General features: G+C 43.4%; 1 protein-coding gene across 3 annotated transcripts; it reads left to right on the top strand.

Annotated features, from left to right (window-relative positions):
• Nucleotides 1-14,227: 14,227 nt before the first annotated feature.
• On the top strand, nt 14,228-18,414 carry LOC123399635. Of its 3 annotated transcripts, none has more exons than XM_045094027.1 (9): nt 14,229-14,339; nt 14,482-14,724; nt 14,870-14,926; nt 15,097-15,149; nt 15,261-15,312; nt 16,694-16,753; nt 17,277-17,348; nt 17,434-17,500; nt 18,025-18,414. In XM_045094027.1, exons 2-9 carry the CDS (start codon nt 14,610-14,612, stop codon nt 18,086-18,088), a joined length of 540 nt encoding a protein of 179 aa, XP_044949962.1. In that variant the 5' UTR covers nt 14,229-14,339; nt 14,482-14,609; the 3' UTR covers nt 18,089-18,414. The 3 variants fall into 3 exon arrangements, with proteins under 3 accessions (XP_044949964.1, XP_044949962.1, XP_044949963.1); XM_045094028.1 differs by having other exon boundaries at nt 14,231-14,339; nt 14,479-14,724; XM_045094029.1 differs by lacking the exon at nt 18,025-18,414 and having other exon boundaries at nt 14,228-14,339; nt 17,445-17,500.
• Nucleotides 18,415-21,106: the final 2,692 nt, after the last annotated feature.

The raw sequence follows: 21,106 nt of genomic DNA, 5'->3' as shown, positions 1-21,106 counted from the left end.
ATCAACCTTGGAACCATTTCCTACGCACATCGTCACTTCATCTTCCGCCAGCCTTTGTCTATTCCACAGTTCCTGTTTCGAGTTGCAAATATGAGCAACAGAACCGGTATCGAATACCCAGGCACTACTACGAGATCCGGTTAAGTACACATCAATAACATGTATATCAAATATACCTGATTTTTCTTTGGCCGCCTTCTTATCAGCCAGATACTTGGGGCAATTGCGCTTCGAGTGACCCATACCCTTGCAATAGTAACACTCTGTTTCAGGCTTAGGTCCAGCTTTGGGTTTCTTCGTCGGATTGGCAACAGGCTTGCCGCTCTTCTTTGAATTACCCTTCTTGCCTTTGCCGTTTCTCTTGAAACCAGTGGTCTTATTCACCATCAACACTTGATGCTCTTTACGGAGTTCAGACTCTGCGACTTTCAGCATCGCAAACAACTCGCCGGGAGACTTGTTCGTCCCTTGCATGTTGTAGTTCAACACAAAGCCTCTATAGCTTGGCGGCAGTGATTGAAGGATTCTGTCAGTGATAGCTTCTTGCGGGAGTTCAATCCCCAGCTCAGCTAGACGGTTTGAGTACCCAGACATTTTGAGCACATGTTCACTGACAGACGAGTTCTCCTCCATCTTGCAAGCATAGAATTTATCAGAGGTCTCATACCTCTCGATCCGGGCGTTCTTCTGAAAGATAAACTTCAACTCCTGGAACATCTCAAATGCTCCATGACGCTCAAAGCGACGTTGAAGTCCCGGTTCTAAGCCATACAAGACTGCACATTGAACTACTGAGTAGTCCTCCTTACGTGCTAACCAAGCGTTCTTAACATCCTGATCAACCGTAGCGGGTGGTTCATCTCCTAGCGCAGCATTAAGGACATAATCCTTCTTCCCAGCTTGTAAGATTAGCTTAAGATTACGAGCCCAGTCTACAAAGTTGCTTCCATCATCTTTCAACTTAGCTTTCTCTAGGAACGTATTAAAATTCAGGGTGACTGTCGCGTGAGCCATGATCTACAACACAAATATATTCAAAGTGGACTTAGACTATGTTCAAGATAATTAGAGTTTAGCTTAATCAAATTGAACTCCCACTCAAAAAGTACATCTCTCTAGTCATTTGAGTGGTTCATGATCCACTTACACTAGCTCAAGTCCGATCATCACGTGACTTGAGCATAGTTTCAGTGGTAAGCATCCCCATGCTAATACATTAATCTATATGATTCATGATCGACCTTTCGGTCTCATGTGTTCCGAGGCCATGTCTGCACATGCTAGGCTCGTCAAGCTTAACTCGAGTGTTCCGCGTGCGCAACTGTTTTGCACCCGTTGTATGTGAACGTTGAGTCTATCACACCCGATCATCACGTGGTGTCTTGAAACGACGAACTGTAGCAACGGTGCACAGTCGGGGACAACACAATTTTGTCTTGAAATTTTAGTGAGAGATCATCTCATAATGCTACCGTCGTTCTAAGCAAAATAAGGTGCATAAAAGGATTAACATCACATGCAATTCATAAGTGACATGATATGGCCATCATCACGTGCTCCTTGATCTCCATCACCAAAGCACCGGCACGATCTTCTTGTCATCGGTGCCACACCATGATCTCCATCAACGTGTCGCCATCGGGATTGTCGTGCTACTCATGCTATTACTACTAAAGCTACATCCTAGCAAAATATTAAACGCATCTGCAAGCACAAACATTAGTATAAAGACAACCCTATGGCTCCCGCCGATTGCCGTACCATCGACGTGCAAGTCGATATTATCTATTACAACATGATCGTCTCATACATCCAATATATCACATCACATCGTTGGCCATATCACATCACAAGCATACCCTGCAAAAACAAGTTAGACGTCCTTTAATTTTGTTGTTGCATGTTTTACGTGGTGACCATGGGTATCTAGTAGGATCGCATCTTACTTACGCAAACACCACAATGGAGATATATGAGTTGCTATTTAACCTCATCCAAGGACCTCCTCGGTCAAATCCGATTCAACTAAAGTTGGAGAAACTAACACCCGCCAGTCATCTTTGAGCAACGGAGTTACTCGTAGCGATGAAACCAGTCTCTCGTAAGCGTACGAGTAATGTCGATCCGAGCCGCTTCGATCCAACAATACCGCGGAATCAAGAAAAGACTAAGGAGGGCAGCAAAACACACATCACCGCCCACAAAAACTTTTGTGTTCTACTCGAGAAGACATCTACGCATGAACCTAGCTCATGATGCCACTGTTGGGGAACGTCGCATGGGAAATAAAAAATTTCCTACGCGCACGAAGACCTATCATGGTGATGTCCATCTACGAGAGGGGATGTGTGATCTATGTACCCTTGTAGACCATACAACAGAAGTGTTAGTGAATGCGGTTGATGTAGTGGAACGTCCTCACGTCCCTCGACCCGCCCCGCGAACTATCCCGCGATCAGTCCCACGATCTAGTGCCGAACGGACGGCACCTCCGCGTTCAGCACACGTACAGCTCGACGATGATCTCGGCCTTCTTGATCCAGCAAGAGAGACGGAGAGGTAGAAGAGTTCTCCGGCAGCGTGACGGCGCTCCGGAGGTTGGTGATGATCTTGTCTCGGCAGGGCTCCGCCCGAGCTCCGTAGAAACGCGATCTAGAGGTAAAACCGTGGAGATATGTGGTCGGGATGCCGTGGCAAAGTTGTGTCAAATCAGCCCTAAAACCTCCGTATATATAGGGGGACGAGGGGGAGCCTTGCCTTGGGGTCCAAGGACTCCCAAGGGGGTCGGCCGAGCCTAAGGGGGGAACCCTCCCCTTCCAAACCGAGTCCAACTAGGTTTGGAAGGAGGAGTCCTTCCCCTTTTCCCACCTCCTCTTTTTTTTTCTTTTCTCTTTGATTTTCTTCCTATGGCGCATAGGGCCTTCTTGGGCTGTCCCACCAGCCCACTAAGAGCTGGTGCGCCACCCCCAAGGCCTATGGGCTTCCCCGGGGTGGGTTGCCCCCCCCCCCCCCCCCCGGTGAACTCCCGGAACCCATTCGTCATTCCCAGTACATTCCCGGTAACTCCGAAAACCTTCCAGTAATCAAATGAGGTCATCCTATATATCAATCTTCATTTACGGACCATTCCGGAAACCCTCGTGACGTCCGTGATCTCATCCGGGACTCCGAACAACATTCGGTAACCAACCATATAACTCAAATACGCATAAAACAACGTCGAACCTTAAGCGTGCAGACCCTGCGGGTTTGAGAACTATGTAGACATGACCCGAGAGACTCCTCGGTCAATATCCAATAGCGGGACCTGGATGCCCATATTGGATCCTACATATTCTACGAAGATCTTATCATTTGAACCTCAGTGCCAAGGATTCATATAATCCCGTATGTCATTCCCTTCGTCCTTCGGTATGTTACTTGCCCGAGATTCGATCGTCGGTATTCGTATACCTATTTCAATCTCGTTTATCGGCAAGTCTCTTTACACGTTCCATAATACAAGATCCTGCAACTTACACTAAGTCACATTGCTTGCAAGGCTTGTGTGTGATGTTGTATTACCGAGTGGGCCCCGAGATACCTCTCCGTCACACGGAGTGACAAATCCTAGTCTCGATCCATACTAACTCAACGAACACCTCCGGAGATACCTGTAGAGCATCTTTATAGTCACCCAGTTACGTTGCGACGTTTGATACACACAAAGTATTCCTCCGGTGTCAGTGAGTTATATGATCTCATGGTCATAGGAACAAATACTTGACACGCAGAAAACAGTAGCAACAAAATGACACGATCAACATGCTACGTCTATTAGTTTGGGTCTAGTTCATCACGTGATTCTCCTAATGACGTGATCCAGTTATCAAGCAACAACACCTTGTTCATAATCAGAAGACTTTGACTATCTTTGATCAAGTGGCTAGCCAACTAGAGGCTTGCTAGGGACAGTGTTTTGTCTATGTATCCACACATGTATATAAGTCTTCATTCAATACAATTATAGCATGGATAATAAACGATTATATTGATACAGGAATTATAATAATAACTATATTTATTATTGCCTCTAGGGCATAATTCCAACAGAAACACGCTGATAAACATCCCTTATGTACTCCTCTGGAGTTATAATATTGATGATATTGGTCTCAACATTTATGGGAGTACCAGAGATATAATGCTTGATTCTTTGCCCATTTACCACTCTAGGAAAATTTCCTTCCGTGTTATTAATTTTGATGGCACCGGAATGATATACTTCCTCGATAACGTAAGGACCTTCCCATTTAGAGAGAAGCTTGCCTGCGAAGAATCTCAAGCGAGAATTGTATAGCAGGACATAATCACCTACATTGAACTCTCGTTTCTGTATTCGTTTGTCGTGCCATCTCTTAACCTTTTCCTTGAACAACTTGGCATTCTCATATGCCTGGGCCCTCCATTCATCTAATGAGCTGATATCAAACAACCGCTTCTCACTGGCAAGTTTGAAATCGAAGTTGAGCTCTTTGATTGCCCAATAAGCTTTGTGTTCCAGCTCAAGAGATAAATGACAGGCCTTACCGTAAACCATTTTATATGGCGACATGCCCATGGGATTCTTATAGGCAGTCCTATAAGCCCATAGTGCATCATCAAGTTTGCTAGACCAATTCTTTTGAGATCTATTGACGGTCTTTTGCAAGATCAATTTGATCTCCCTATTACTCAACTCCACTTGACCACTAGACTAAGGATGATAAGGAGATGCAACTCTATGGTTGACATCATACTTAGCGAGCATCTTGCGGAAAACACCATGAATGAAGTGTGAACCACCGTCAGTCATCAAATATCTAGGGACTCCAAATCTTGGGAAAATGACTTCTTTAAGCATCTTAATAGAGGTGTGGTGATCAGCATTTTTAGTGGGGATAGCTTCTACCCACTTAGTGACGTAATCCACAGCAACTAAGATGTGAGTGTACCCATTGGAACTCGGGAAAGGTCCCATATAATCAAAGCCCCAGACATCAAATGGTTCAATGACAAGTGAATAGTTCATAGGCATTTCCCGACGCTTACTAATGTTCCCTATTCTTTGGCATTCGTCACAAGACAAGACAAACTGACGGGCATCCTTGAAGAGAGTGGGACAATAGAAACCTGATTGCAATACCTTATGAGCAGTTCTATCTCCAGCGTGGTGTCCTCCGTATGCTTCGGAATGACACTTCTGCAGGATCTGTCCCTGTTCATGTTCAGGCACACAACGTCTAATAACACCATCTACTCCTTCCTTATAAAGGTGAGGATCATCCCAAAAGTAGTGTCTCAAATCAAAGAAGAATTTCTTCTTTTGCTGATAGGTGAAACTGGGTGGTATGTATTTGGCTACGATATAGTTTGCGTAATCAGCATACCACGGTGCACTATGTGGAGTGCGGATGACATTTAGTTTCTCACCAGGAAAGCTTTCATCAATAGGTCGTGGGTCATCAAGGACATTTTCTAGCCTGGACAAGTTATCTGCTACAGGGTTATCAGCACCCTTTCGGTCAATGACGTGCAAATCAAATTCCTGTAGCAGGAGAACCCATCTGATCAGCCTAGGCTTAGCGTCCTTCTTCTCCATAAGGTACTTAATAGCAGCATGATCAGAGTGAATAGTGACTTTGGCATCAACTATGTAAGATCTGAACTTTTCACATGCAAACACGACTGCTAAAAACTCCTTTTCCGTAGTGGCATAGTTTCTTTGGGCACTGTCTAGAGTTTTACTAGCATAGTGAATAACATTCAACTTCTTGTCAACTCTTTGTCCTAGAACAGCACCGACAGCATAATCACTAGCGCCACACATGATTTCAAAGGGCAAGTTCCAGTCAGGTGGTTGAACAATAGGTGCGGTTATCAAAGCCTTCTTAAGTATTTCGAAAGCTTCCTCACAATCCTCATCAAAAACAAAAGGAACATCCTTCTGCAAGAGGTTGGTAAGAGGCCTAGAAATCTTAGAGAAGTCTTTAATGAACCTTCTTAGAAACTAGCATGATCTAGGAAACTTCGTATACCTCTGATATCTGTGGGGCAAGGCATTTTCTCAATTGCATCAACCTTAGCCTTATCAACTTCAATGCCTCTTTCAGAGATTTTGTGTCCTAAGACGATGCCTACATTAACCATAAAGTAGCACTTCTCCCAATTCAAGACGAGGTTGGTATCTTTGCATCTCTGTAAGACTCGATCAAGGTTGCTGAGGCAATCATCAAAGGAAGACCCGTAAACGGAGAAGTCATCCATGAAAACCTCGACAATCTTTTCACAAAAGTCAAAGAATATAGCCATCATACATCTTTGAAAGGTGGCAGGTGCATTGCATAAGCCAAAAGGCATACGTCTATAAGCAAAGGTACCGAAGGGGCAGGTGAAAGTGGTTTTCTCCTGATCAGATTGTGCAACAGGTATTTGCGAGAAACCTGAATAACCGTCTAGAAAGCATAAGTGTGTGTGCTTTGAAAGCCTTTCTAGCATTTGGTCGATAAACGACAAAGGATAATGGTCTTTCCTGGTTGCCTTGTTCAGTTTCCGGAAGTCTATCACCATCCTATAGCCAGTAATAATCCTTTGTGGGATTAATTAATTCTTATCATTAGGAACGACGGTGATACCTCCCTTCTTAGGTACACAATGTACTGGACTTACCCAATCACTATGAGCAACAGGATAAATGATTCCTGCTTCTAGAAGCTTTAATATTTCTTTTCTAACGACCTCTTTCATCTTAGGATTTATCTCCTTTGATGATCAGCAACTGGTTTAGAATCAGGATCGGTTTTAATCTTGTGCTGACATAGAGTGGGACTAATACCCTTAAGATCATCAAGAGTATATCCAATAGCAGCACGGTGCTTCCTCAGAGTTTTTAGTAACTTCTTATCTTCGTGCTCTGAGAGGAGAGCACTAATAATAACAGGATATATCTCCTTCTCATCAAGATAGGCATACTTAAGAGTATCAGGCAATTGTTTAAGCTCGAACACAGGATCACCCTTTGGTGGGGGAGGATCCCCAAGCAGTTCAACAGGCAGATTATTCTTGAGAATAGGATATTGTTCTAAGACAATTTTATCTATCTCAACTCTTTCCTCCATATGCATATCATTTTCATGCTCAAGCAGATATTGCTTTAAAGGATTCGTAGGAGGTACGGCAATAGAGGCAAGAGAAATAATTTCATCCCTACCAGACGACTCTTTTTCATGGGGTTGTCTTCCAAACTTGGAGAAGTTAAAATCATGAGACACACCCTCGAAACTAACTATGACAGTCTACTTAATGCAATCAATGTGAGCATTGACAGTGTTGAGAAAGGGTCTACCGAATATGACGGGACAAAAGCTATCTTCTGCAGTACCAAGGACGAGGAAATCAGTAGGATACTTCATCTTACCACACAGGACTTCTACGTCTCTCACAATTCCCACACGGCAGATAATGTCTATATTAGCTAGCGTAATAGTGACATCAATGGGTTCTAGCTCAGCAGGTGCAATCTCATCTTTGATTTCATCATATAGAGAATGGGGTATTGCACTAACACTAGCTCCCATATCACATAAACCGTGGTAACAGTGATCTCCTATCTTGACAGAAACAACGGGCAGGCCAACTATAGGTATGTATTTGTCTTTCGCGTGAGGTTTAGCAATTCTAGCAGAGTCCTCACAGAATTTGATAACTTGCCCGTCTACGTCTTCGGCTAAGAGATCTTTGATAATAGCATCACTAGGTTCAACTCTAATCTCCTCAGGGGGTGCAAGTGGTCTAATGTAACCCCTACGTATCACAGTTGGAGCTTTAGAATAATCCTTTATCCTAGCAGGGTATGGTGGTTTCTCAGCGTAGGCACAAGGAACAACAGGATCACTAAAAGCAATGACTTTCTCCTCAACTAGATTGGTTTTGACTATGTTGCTTTCTACAGGAGGATGATACTTAAACCACTTCTCTTTGGGAAGATCAACATGAGCAGCAAAAGATTCACATAGAGAAGCTACTATCTCAGAGTCAAGTCCATACTTAGCGCTAAAATCTCTAGAGGTGTTTGTTTCAACAAAAGATTTAACGCAATCAAACTAGAAATTCATACCTGACTCCTTACCTTCCTCCAGCACCCAATCTTCAGAGTTACGTTTGATTCTTTCCAATAAATTCCACTTGTGGTCAATATCCTTCTTCATAAAAGAACCGATACAAGAAGTGTCAAGCATGGTATGATCTTCATGAGAAAGCCGAGCATAAAAGTTTTGAGTGATAATTTCTCTCAAGAGCTCATGATTGGGGCATGAATATAACATTGATTTAAGCCTCCCCCAAGATTGAGCTATGCTTTCCCTGTCACGAGGCCAAAAGTTATAAATATAATTCCGATCACGATGTACTAAATGCATAGGATAAAACTTTTGATGAAATTCCAATTTCAACCGCTTGTAGTCCAATGATCTAGTATCATCACATAGCCTATACCATGTCAACGCCTTATCCTTCAAAGATAAAGGAAAGACTTTCTTCTTTACCTCATCCTCGGGCAAACCTGCAAGCTTAAATAAACCACAAACTTCATCTACATAGATCAGATGCAAGTCTGGATGTGAAGATCCATCTCCTGTAAAAGGATTAGCCAGCAGTTTCTCAAGCATACCCGAAGGAATTTTATAAAAGATATTTTCAGTAGGTACCTTAGGTTGAGGAACAACTCCTCATGCTTCCGTTCGTGGTGAAGATACCCCGAACAAACTCCTCAAAGGAACAATTTCCATAATGACAAATGACAATAAATTTCAGCACTGTATATAAATGTTTCCTTACCAATTTCCACTTACCAAAGGCGCTTCACTCGCCGGCAACGGCGCCAGAAAAGAGTCTTGATGACCCACAAGTATAGGGGATCAATCGTAGTCCTTTCGATAAGTAAGAGTGTCAAACCCAATGAGGAGCAGAAGGCTCTGGTAAACAGTTTTCAACAAGGTAATAACTGCAAGCACTGAAAGTAGCGGTAACAAGTGATGGTGTAGTGAGGTGAAACGTAGCAAGCAAAAAGTAACAAGTAACAAGTAGTAGCAATTGTGCAGCAAGTGGCCCAATCCCTTTTGTAGCAAGGGACAAGCCTGAACAAAGCCTTATAGGAGGAAAAGCGCTCCTGAGGACACACGGGAATTTCTGTCATGCTAGTTTCATCATGTTCATGTGATTCACGTTCGTTACTTTGATAGTTTGATATGTGGGTGGACCGGTGCTTGGGTAATGCCCTTACTTGGACAAGCATCCCACTTATGATTAACCCCTCTCGCAAGCATCCGCAACTACGAAAGAAGAATTAAGACAACGTCTAACCATAGCATTAAACTAGTGGATCCAAATCAGCCCCTTACGAAGCAACTCATAGACTGGGGTTTAAGCTTCTGTCACTCCAGCAACCCATCATCTACTTACTACTCCCCAATGCCTTCCCCTAGGCCCAAATATGGTGAAGTGTCATGTAGTCGACGTTCACATAACACCACTAGAGGAAAAGACAACATACAACATATCAAAATACCGAACGAATACCAAATTCACATGACTATTATTAGCATGACTTATCCCATGTCCTCGGGAACAAAAGTAACTACTCACAAAGCATGATCATAATCATGATCAGAGGTGTAATGAATAGCATCAAGGATCTGAACATAAACTCTTCCACCAAGTAATCCAACTAGCATCAACTACAAAGAGTAATCAACACTACTAGCAACCTTACAAGTACCAATCGGAGTCGCGAGACGGAGATTGGTTACAAGAGATGAACTAGGGATTGGAGAGGAGATGGTGCTGATGAAGATGTTGATGAAGATGCCTCCCCTCCGACGAGAGGAGTGTTGGTGATGACGATGGCGATGATTTCCCCCTCCGGGAGGGAAATTTCCCCGGCAGGATCGTCCTGCCGGAGCTCTAGATTGGATCTGCTCAAGTTCCGCCTCGTGGCGGCGGCAAAACCACGAAAAAGCTCCCGATTGATTTTTTTTCTGGAATGAAACCCTTCATATAGCAAAAGAGGGGGGCCAGTGGGCCGTCAGGGAGCCCACAAGCCTTGTAGCCGCCACTAGGGGGTGGCGGCTACCAGGCTTGTGGCGCCCTGGTAGCTCCCCTCTGGTACTTCTTTCACCCAATATTTTTTTATATAATCCCAAAAAAATTCACGTAAATTTTCAGGGCATTTGGAGTTGTGCAGAATAGAGGACTCAAATTTGCTCCTTTTCCAGTCCAGAATTCCAGCTGCCTGAATTCTCCCTTTTCAAATAAACCTTGCAAAATAAGAGAGAAAAGGCATAAATATGGTACCACAAAGTAATATAACAACCCATAAAGCAATAAATATCAACATGAAAGCATGATGCAAAATGGACGTATCAGATCCCTTCCTTTTAAATCCTCTTTTGCCTTATCTCTTTATCCCTAGCCGCATGGGCCTTTAGGGAAGGCCTTGGCCAGCCCAATATGGGCTGGTCCACCTCCTCTAACAGCCCATGAAGTCCTTTGGTCGTCACACCCCTCCCGGGGATCCTCCAGCACCCTCCCAGCACTCCCGGTACACTACCGATGAGCCCGAAATTTTCCAAGTGACCAAAACAGGACTTCCTATATATCAGTCTTTACCTCCGGACCATTTCAGAGCTCCTATTGATGTCCGGGATCTCATCCGGGACTCCGAACAACCTTCGGTAACCACGTATACTATTCCCTATAACCCTAGCGTCATCGAACCTTAAGTATGTAGACCCTACGGGTTCGAGAGACATGCAGACCTGACCGAGACACCACTACGGTCAATAACCAACAGCGGGGTCTGGATATCCATGTTGGTTCCCGCATGTTCCTCGATGATCTCATCGGATGAACCACGATGTCGGGGATTCAATCAATCCCATATGCAATTCCCTTTGTCTACCGGTATGATACTTGCCTGAGATTCGATCGTCGGTATCCTTATACCTTGTTCAATCTCGTTATGGGCAAGTCTCTTTACTCGTTCCGTAACACATCATCCCGTGGCTAACTCCTTGGTCACACTGAGCTCAATATGATGATGGATTACCGAGTGGGCCCAGAGATACCTCTCCGTCACACGGAGTGACAAATCACAGTCTCGATTCGTACAACCCAATAGACACTTTCGGAGATACCTGTAGTGCACCTTTATAATCACCCAGTTATGTTGTGATGTTTAATACACCCAAAGCACTCCTACGGTATCCGGGAGTTGCACAATCTCATGGTCTAAGGAAACGATACTTGACATTAGAAAAGCTTTAGCAGACGAACAACACGATCTAGTGCTATGCTTAGGATTGGGTCTTGTCCATCACATCATTCCTCAATGATGTGATCCCGCTATCAATGATATCCAATGTCCATGAGCAAGAAACCATGATCATCTATTGATCAATGAGCTAGCCAACTAGAGGCTCACTAGGGACACAATGTGATATATATATTCACACATGCATTACGGTTTCTGGTTAATACAATTATAGCATAAATAATAGACAATTATCATGAACTGGAAATATAATAATAAAAACTTTATTATTGCCTCTAGGGCATATTTCCAACAGGAAGAGCGGATGTTTGACACTAAACCATATTCCAGGCAGGGCCCTCTTGCAGTTGTTGATCATCATGTATCGACAACATGGGTTGCCTTCCTCAATATGCGCCAGGAGATCCGAGACCCACAAGTGCATCAAGAACTGCAGGACGATCTGGTGGAGCACATATGAAGGATCAAGGGCAGCTCGTGGTTCGATTTGTTTTTATTTGTGTTGGAATTATGAGCTTGCTTCGTTGAATATTTGATTTGTATTGATTTTTGTGATGAACTTTGTCATAAAAATTAGTTTTTTTTTTGAATTTGTGTCGAAAGTGAGCCGAATTTGGGTCGAACTTGGACCAAATTTGAGTCGAAATTGAGCCGAGAACCCCGACCGCGGGACGACCATAGAGGGTCAGCTGAGAATCCGAACCCCCTCACACCGAATTTAGCACCGGTTTGCCTCATGTGATGCTACTTCAGGCCTTGGGGGCCGAACGGATGCTCTAACTATCAATAAAATGAAACCAGGGCGAATATTTGTACCACTATGGAGATTATGACTGAAAGTTTGAATGACAAATACTTGGGGCTTCCAGCCACAATTGGTCTGGATAAGAGTGATTTCTTTAACTACCTGATTAACAGGATTGTTCAAAGACTTATGGGATGGGACGAAAAGGTTCTATCACTAGGCGGGAAAGAGGCACTCCTCAAATAAGTGGCTCAAGCCATACCATCTTATGCAATGTCAGTCATAAAAATTCCTAGAAAAATTTGCAAAGGAATAACAGACACGATGGCACAATTTTGGTGGGGTGATGATGCCAATCACAGGAGGATGCACTGGTTTGCTTGGTGAAAAATGTGTGTTCCCAATAAAGAAGGTGGAATGGGGTTTTCATGATATCAATTGCTTTAATCTGGCTTTGTTTGCAAAACAAGCATGGCATTTATTGGATGCCCCTGATTCCCTTTGTGCAACCATTCTCAGAGCTAAGTATTATCCGAATGGAGATCTGCTTAATGCACCTTTAAAGAAGAAATCCTCTTATACTTGGCAAAGTATTATGGAGGGGGTTAAAACGTTAAAACTTGGACATATATGGCGTATTGGAGATGGAAGCAAAATGAATATATGGTCGGATGCTTGGATTCCTCAGTCACCTACAAGACTACCGATCACTCCATGAGGTAACAATTTGCTATCCAAGGTTTCTGATCTGATTGACCCTACACCTGGCCAGTGGGATGCTCTACTAGTGGAACAAACATTTTGGTCAGTTGATGTTCATCGGATTCTGAGTATTCCTTTACCTTCCTTTGATATGTCAGACTTTTTTGCTTGGCACCCATCGCAACATGGTTCTTTCTCTATCAAGTCAGCTTATCTTGAGATATAGCGGAGCTACTATGAGTTGAAAGCCCCAAGGAGATCAGTTCCGGGTGCTATTGCGCCTAATCCAATCTGGGAGTTCATGTGGAAAGTACCATGTCCTGCTAAGGTAAGGATTTTTCTTTGGAGAACGCTTCATGGAACTCTCCCTGTCGGGTCAATTTTGTAGATCGGCATCTGAAGATCACAACCAAATGTCCGGTGTGTGAAAATGTTGAAAGTGTAAAGCACATGTTGTTCCAATGCAACAAGGCAAAAAAAGTCTGGTGGAAGTTGGGCATGGAAAGCATTATTCATAGAGGATGTATGGTTGATCGTGCAGGCGAAGCAGTACTGGAGCACCTTCCATCCCTTCCGGCAGATGAAACTCAGGTGCTTGGTGAGAGAAATGGTAACTTGATTATTGCAACTACCTGCTGATTTTTGTGGTGGGAAAGGAGGAAGTTGGTGCATGGGGAACACACATATGGACTCCATATTATGGAGCATCCCATATTGCTCTTTCAGTTCGTGCCTTAGTTGAACACTTTGCTGCAACTTCAGACAAATCCACGAAAGGGAAAAGGAACCTATGGACGAGACCTCCACCGGGATTTACCAAACTAAATGTAGATGCTTCATTCGATCCAGATTTGCTCCAAGACACTGTTGGTGTTGTCCTACATGATAATGCAGGCAAGTTCATAGCAACAAGCAATTCTGTTATTGGTGTTTGCTTGGACGTGTTCATGGCTGAAGCTCTTGCATTTAGGTTTGGTCTGAACCTGGCCACGTCAGTGGGTTACAACACGCTCATACTTAATTCGGATAACACTGATGTGATTGCTTAGATGCAAAGAGGTAACTCATGTGGTACAACTGCAGATGTTCTTGATGATTGCTAACATATGGCTAGGGATTTAGCCAGGTGCGGTACGATCATTGCCACAAAGAGGCTAATTCTGTTGCTGGGGAACTAACTAGACTTTGCAAATTTTCTTCTCCAAACTCGTGGTTTGATGAGTCACCTAGTGACATCATTCCATTACTTGTAAGAGACAATATGTTGATTACTTAGTGCTAATAAAGATGTGGTGAGGTGTTAAAAAAAATGATGCACAACAAGTCAACAATGCGTATTCACGAAAAAAAAAATCAACTTGGTTGAGCCGAACCCGCCCCACCCCGGTCGGTCGTTGTGCCATCTGCTCTGGTTGTGTTTGGACCCGGTGTCCCGGACCCAAACCCGAGCCTGCCGTGCTCACCCGTCTTCTCCCAGCCGCCGAGCAACAGCGACTCCCCTCGGCGACCCCAACTCCGGCGGCGGCGCTGCAGGTCGAAGCGGGGGTAAGTCGCATCTCGACGTCCACGGACCAATCCCTCCATTATCTGGACATCCCGCTGCTGTGCGCTTGCTATGCTGCCCACGTGCCCTTACGCGCGCCTCTTCTCCCGATCCCCAAATCATCCAATCCTCTTTTTCCAGCAGGAGGCGTCGCGTCTGAGCAGCCGACGGCCAGCGGAGGAGGAGGGGGTCCATAAGGCGGCGGCGCGGTAACTGGTCCGGCGAGCGGCGAACGGACGAAGGCGGCCGGAAGAGGGTGAGGCGGCGGAGCGATGTCGAAGCGGCTGATGGAGCGGATGCTGGGGATGTTCCGGTCCCGGACGCAGGTGGGCGTCGACAGGGCCGGCAACCACTACTTCTCCCGCGTCGAGGAGGTCGACGGCGCCAGTACGTGCCCCCGCGTCCGTCTCTCCCCGCGCACTCCTGTCGCCCATGCGTTCCCCTTCTCCCCCCCTGCAACAAGAACCTGTGCTCTCCTCTATGAGAATGGTCCTGACATAACCGTGTTTGTGCTTCGTGATGCATTACGCAGTGAAGGAGAAGCGGTGGGTGGAGTTCAAGGGCGACCGGGACCCGACCACTGTTCCAGGTTACGCCTCCTATCGCTTGTTAGGCCTGTGAGAATCTCTAGTTCTCCCATTTGGCTGGTACCAACAAATGTTTTTGCAGGCATGTATGGTTTATGGCCTTCATTCTGAGCCAGTATATTCGGATTTGTCAGTGAGTAGACGTCATCTGATAGTTGCGTCGTGCTTGTAGTTGAGTGGATTTGCTGGTTGAATGGACAAAGGAAGAAAGCTCCAACACCAGAGGTAAGGAGTTACACCATGCCAATCCACATGGTTTTCTGAAAATTATTCATTGATGAAGCAGCGTGTTCATTGAATCTGATACTGATGTTATGTATTACTACACTGACACAGGAATTAGCTGAACTGGAGGCGAGGCGTGTACGTGTGAAGCAAAATGTTGAGCGTATGTATCTGCTGATTCCAACTTCTAACCTCTCTTTTGCTTTTGTTCTTGAACTTGCTACACACTATGTGTATTGCTCATTAAAAATGTTACTGCATAAGTTAGAGCAATAGATCTCAACATGTTTTTCTAAGCGTGTCATGGAGCAGCGCACATGTCTATTACTTTTGATTTTTATACTCTGCATCAATTGTTCATTTATCTAATGTCAGCGTTGCAATATGTGGATATGCTGCAAAAAAGCACAGCAAATGTGTGTGTTAGAGTGAATTGAAGATGTTTGATGATTGCGTGAAATGCTAGGGTATTTGAGTATGCGGTATGCCTCTCATGAGTAATGCCTATTGTTTGTTCTTTGTTGGGGTCACACTCATAGGAATGGATTGTTGTTGTAGTCTGCCTTGTGGTTATTACTATATATGTTTTATGGTAATCCCATTACTCAGTAGATAGTAAAATGGTAGAATGATGGTCATGATCAGAGATGCGTATTATATCCTCTTTGATGGTAACCTTTTTCCTCTTGTGGTTGTTAAATGGAAACTGTATAACATTTTTGGGGCCAAGAGTCTATTACAACTGAGGAAATGAGGGATGAAGCAAAATCACTTGATTTTTTTGTATCGCCACAAGCACTCCACCAGTTAGCTGGAATGCCAATGCAACATTTCAGTTTCGTCGATGTTGCATTGACTGCAAACAGGAATAATATGCACGTGAAACCTAGTTTATTATTGTTATGGACCAACTTCAGTTAGGCCAGCTTCATTTTGTTATGTCCTTGATATTTGCATAAAGACTACCTCCTCACGAATACACGATAGTGCGAACACCTGTAGAAATTGGGGATCAGGGGAAAATAGCAGAAACGAAGATGGAGATTGGGGATAAACCATACGACCAGTTTTATTCTATAAGTTTCCCGTTATTCATATTAACGACACTCCTACCACACAACCAGCCCCCCTTCAGTACCTTGAGAGACTCACTCCAGGTCCCCAACCCAAGTATACATTCATGGCCCCTGATCCTGATGGCTTCTTCCTTATCCCCACCTTATCTTTCTTGCTTTTTTTACACGCTGTCAGTTGGGTGTATGTCACTCCAGGTGTGAAACATATCTGTAGATTCATCCAGTTATATAGAAAACATGTTGGAGTGATGATCAACTGGTATGTAATCTGACTTCCTGTTTGTGTTTTTAAAAACTGTTTACAAATGTATGCTTACGTACCATTTTCTGCCCATTGAAGCTTTTATCTAGTTGCACTGCAATAGAAGATCTTATTCATAGGTTTTGTCTCATCAAGGTTCTCTTATATATTGTATAATTCTACATGTGTGTCGCTTCACTGATACATTTAATCTATGTTCAATCAAGTTCTTAAAAAGAAAGAAGAAGAGGAAAGAAGGGCTGGTGTCCGACCAGTCAAGACAATCGGTATGTTCTTTATGTTACTCTGTTGTTTCCATTATTTTCTATTGGCAGTTGTATATCACTTTGGAGTTCCTTCTATTGACTGTTTAGTATGCGACAGTTCTGATTACTATACCTCCTGTTCCACCAAAACCATTCAGACTTACGCTGTGGTTATTTGCACTGCCTACTTTCCAGCCGTGTCTCTCAAAAACTACTCCCTCCATTCACAAGTATAAGATGTTGTAACTTTTTTCAGTATCAGATATATATATAGACACGTTTCAGTGTGTTTGTTCACTCATGTCAGTCCGTATGTAGTCCATATTAAAATATCCAAAACATCTTATATTTGTGAACGGAGGGCATAAATGGCAGGGAAACTAATACTTGATATCTTGTTACTATCAAAGCATGTATCCAACTAGTAAATTGTTATACTTGAATCATTGGCTTTGCCCAAAGAGTTTGCCCTATTGTTTTACTAAAGCTTGTATTGCATTTTCTTTCCTTTTGATTGTTTGTATTTATGTTCATTCAAATATAGGGAAAACGGATTCCCCAAATCTGAGAAGTTTTACACAGCAGTTCCCTGGTACATCTGAAAATAAAAAGAAAGGTAATGTAGCCTTATTTCTATCTGTTATGATTGTGGTGTAGTGCGGCTCAAATATGTGCCATAACATTTCTGCCGCACTGTTTAGAACCTGAGAAGGTGTCTAAGCCTAATGATGCGACTGATGCAGAAGATGCCAGAACAGATAATGACAGGTGTGTTCTGATACAGAAGGCTTTCTCTAAATTTTGTAATTTGTGTTGTGATGTAATACATCCACTAGCTATTTTCTTCAAGTCTATAATGCCAAGCACTGTCTAGCATATGCTATCTTGTTGTTTCTTCAGAGAGCAATGCCTGCCTTTTGTTGTATTATTATATCTACCTCCAATAATTCATGCGGTTCTGCAGTTGATGACCTACGTGTATTGTTCAATTTGTATGTAAATGAAGTTTATCTGTCAAAGTTTTAGCCTGCTAGGATAGAAATGGAGTGCGCCATTCTGGAGTATTGGAAAAGAATTCATTAATATGCTTGTATTTCATAGTGAATCTGGCAATTTTCTTCTGTGGTTCCAAGTGCAACTGTCCCCAACTTCTTTTGGGCATGGGAGAAGTATAGAAAGCACACCCATGTGTACAAATCTGTAGCTAATCCGTGAACTAAAAGAGAAGGCAACAACCCGCCATTATCTTCATTTCAGTTTGTTGATTTGAACCCATGCTCTTCTTGTTTCAGGTCTTCCGAACCAACAGGAACTGGTGCCAGTTTTAAACCAGGGACTTGGCTGCCACCGTCCTGAATGCCAACCTATAATTGCAGCAGATGAAGTGTCCCTGCTTGAGCTTCTTTTTTTTCGTGGCCTACCTGCTGTCAGCTCGGATAGAGTGTTCCAAGATTATGCTCTCCTCCACCATTTTGATGCAAGAAATGGGGAGTTCTGTATTTTGTGTACCGGTGTATGCCTGTCAATTGCTGAAGTTCAGCGAGGTCTCACCTCACTAAGCAACATGAGCATTCTCTCTTTTTGATTTTTGCCGAATCCTTCGGTGCTAGTTTTGATACGTAGTAAAACTTTGAAAGACAAACTAATCAGACTTTTTTCTATAAAGTTAAGAGTTCTGTTTTTTTTTTTGCTCGATGTAACAACTGAAATTGTGCAGTCAGGACATCTTCAACAGGTCCTGAAGCTTTCTTGTGCAGGGAATTGATTGGCTGCAGCTCAACTTTCCCTGGTCAGTTTGAAATTCAAAATAGTGCCGAAACCAGTCCCCTGTTCTAAGCTCGTAGACATGGCTAGCATCTGCAGAATTTCTTCTGCTTATCATTTCCTATTGCTTGTCTATAGGTGCCGGCGGTGTGTTACATGTAGATCGTGTAACCACTGTTTTGCCTCAACAATGCACATGCGCACCAGGAAATGCATATGTTGGCTGCCAGCAATTTCTGGTCAAGCTTATCAATGATGTCCTTCAAGTATGCACTGAACACTTGGTTGTGTTGATAACAGGCAGCAGATGAGATCATATCATGGTTTTACAACCATTTTCCCTCTGTACCTAAATAATTGTAGTTAATTGTAGTTGAAGAAAAACTAGACTAGTTCTTTCCACCTATAATTATTTAGGTACTGCAATTAACTACAATTATTTAGGTACAGATGGTCTTGTGAGCACACAGTCGATATTAATGACATTGCAGTTGCTTGTATGTGTATCGCATAGCCTAAATTTGCTGGCTGGGATCTTGCCATCTTTGTGCTTGAATACACATGCCTACAGATACAGATAGGTAGATATACATTAGAGTTTGAATTTTGAATTATTTAAAAATTTCGGCCTCCATGAAGGCCGAGCTCCAAACGTCCGCGCTCAGATGCACGGGAAATTGCTTTTGGCTCCCGAGCTCCATGGAGCCCTTTAAATTTAAAACTCAAATTTCATGAAAATTCATATTTTTACATTCCAAAAAATTCTGAAAAAAAAATACAGGGATAAGTGAAGGCGTAACACACATGTGTGTAAATTTTCAGAAAAAAATACATTGAAATGAGGGCTGTGCAAAAAAGACAAATCTGAGGCTTTTTTACACATGACACTATTCATCATTTCAGGTCATGAATTTGTCTTTTTTGTGCATATCGTATTTCAAGGTATTTCATCCTAAATTTTTGCACACATACGCATAACATCTTTCTTTACTTTCATATTTTTTTTCAGATTCTTTTGAAATCGAAAAGTTTGAATTTTAAATTATTTAAAAATTTCGGCCTCCATGAAGGCCGAGCTCCAAACGTCCGCGCTCAAGATGCACGCCATAGATATCGTGCATCACTAGGGGCGATGGATAGGGACCCTGCCCTCCACAAGACCACACAGCACACAGGATAACAGGACGAAAGATGACATATCTGCTGTCCATCTAACTACAGGATAGATAGGGTCTGCTGGACTGATGGCCTTGGCATCCTATGCTTGTCTCCTACGGTCCCTCTGCTCTGCCCAAAAGGTCTAGCTATCAAGTGGTCAAAAAGCCTTGAAAACGATCAGTTGCTTGCACATCAAGGTTCCACTTGTCATCATCAATTCACCTGTTCATTACTACATACATACAGGAAACATTCATGTAAAAATAAAACACGCCATAGTCAAATCCGATCTTTGATGATGATGATAATGATGATCTCCATGCTGTAATTCGAGTGTTTTATATATCACCATCAGACCTTCTAACTTTAACAGATAGTGCATCAAACCAAGCTACTGCAATCTGAAACTTTTTCAAAAAAGAAGAAGAAAAAGGTATGTGGCAACAACTCTGCGTGCAGTGCAGGAGCCTGCAATGGGCAAAATTGACAAAAATGATCCCTGGGGAAAGAACTCACGGAGTGACCCCTCAGGAAAAATATGTCACCCGGCTGACTCTTTTGTGTGGCGCCCGACACCTAGGCGTCACACTACACTGTGTGACGCCTAGCCGTTCGATGCCACACCCCCCGACCACCTGGCAGAGAGGGCCCATCCCTCAGGCCGTGTGACGCCTAAGCCTCAGGCGCCACACATTGTAATGTGTGCCGCCGAACGCTTAGGCGCCACACATTGACTTAACAGGCCACGGGTCAGCCCCCCTCCCCACCCCCTCCTCATTCCCCTCCCCCAGCCCCCTCTCCCAGCCACTGGCCCCTCCCTCAAATCCTTCTCTAAATCACCAAATCTGAAGGTTTGGACCGGGCATTTGTTGTCCAATCACTCCCCTAAGGTAATCCCCACCTCTCCCCTCATTCTCATCCAAAGAAAAATCTTTTGTGGTCTTTTTTTTGCAAATTTGAGGAAACCCTAGTTTTTCATGAAATGTCGGATGTATATGATATTGTTGTATTTGTTTGTATGTTAGGATAAGGGGTATGATGGGGTTAGGATTAGGGTTGTTTGGATGTTTGCATTATGGTTGTTTTAGGGTTAGGCTAGGGTTAGGGATGTTTGGTTGTGTTAGGGTTATGATGGGTTAGGGTTATGGTTGTTTGGAAGTTAGGCTAGGGTTATTGTAATTGTATGATTGCTTATAAAAAAGGTTCTATGTTTTGTTGTTTAGGGATGGGAAGAACATGTGTTTATGTTTATCACGTGGACAAGGATGCCTTTTTAAAAGGCAATATTGATCCGGACCCGGATGAGCTTGACATGATGTTCGATTTGTGGCCTAGCTATGGTGAATTGTTGGAAGAAGTCCGAAAGGATTTGAATTGGATGGACCCTAGTGATGTAGTTGAGTTTGATGGTAGACATAATGTGGGATTCGGAATGCACATTCGTTGGAAGAC

The sequence above is a fragment of the Hordeum vulgare genome, chromosome 5H, assembly GCF_904849725.1.
Source record: "Hordeum vulgare subsp. vulgare chromosome 5H, MorexV3_pseudomolecules_assembly, whole genome shotgun sequence".
Lineage (NCBI taxonomy): Eukaryota > Viridiplantae > Streptophyta > Magnoliopsida > Poales > Poaceae > Hordeum > Hordeum vulgare.
Note: the sequence above shows the minus strand (reverse complement) of the source record. Positions and strands in the feature narration are given on the sequence as shown.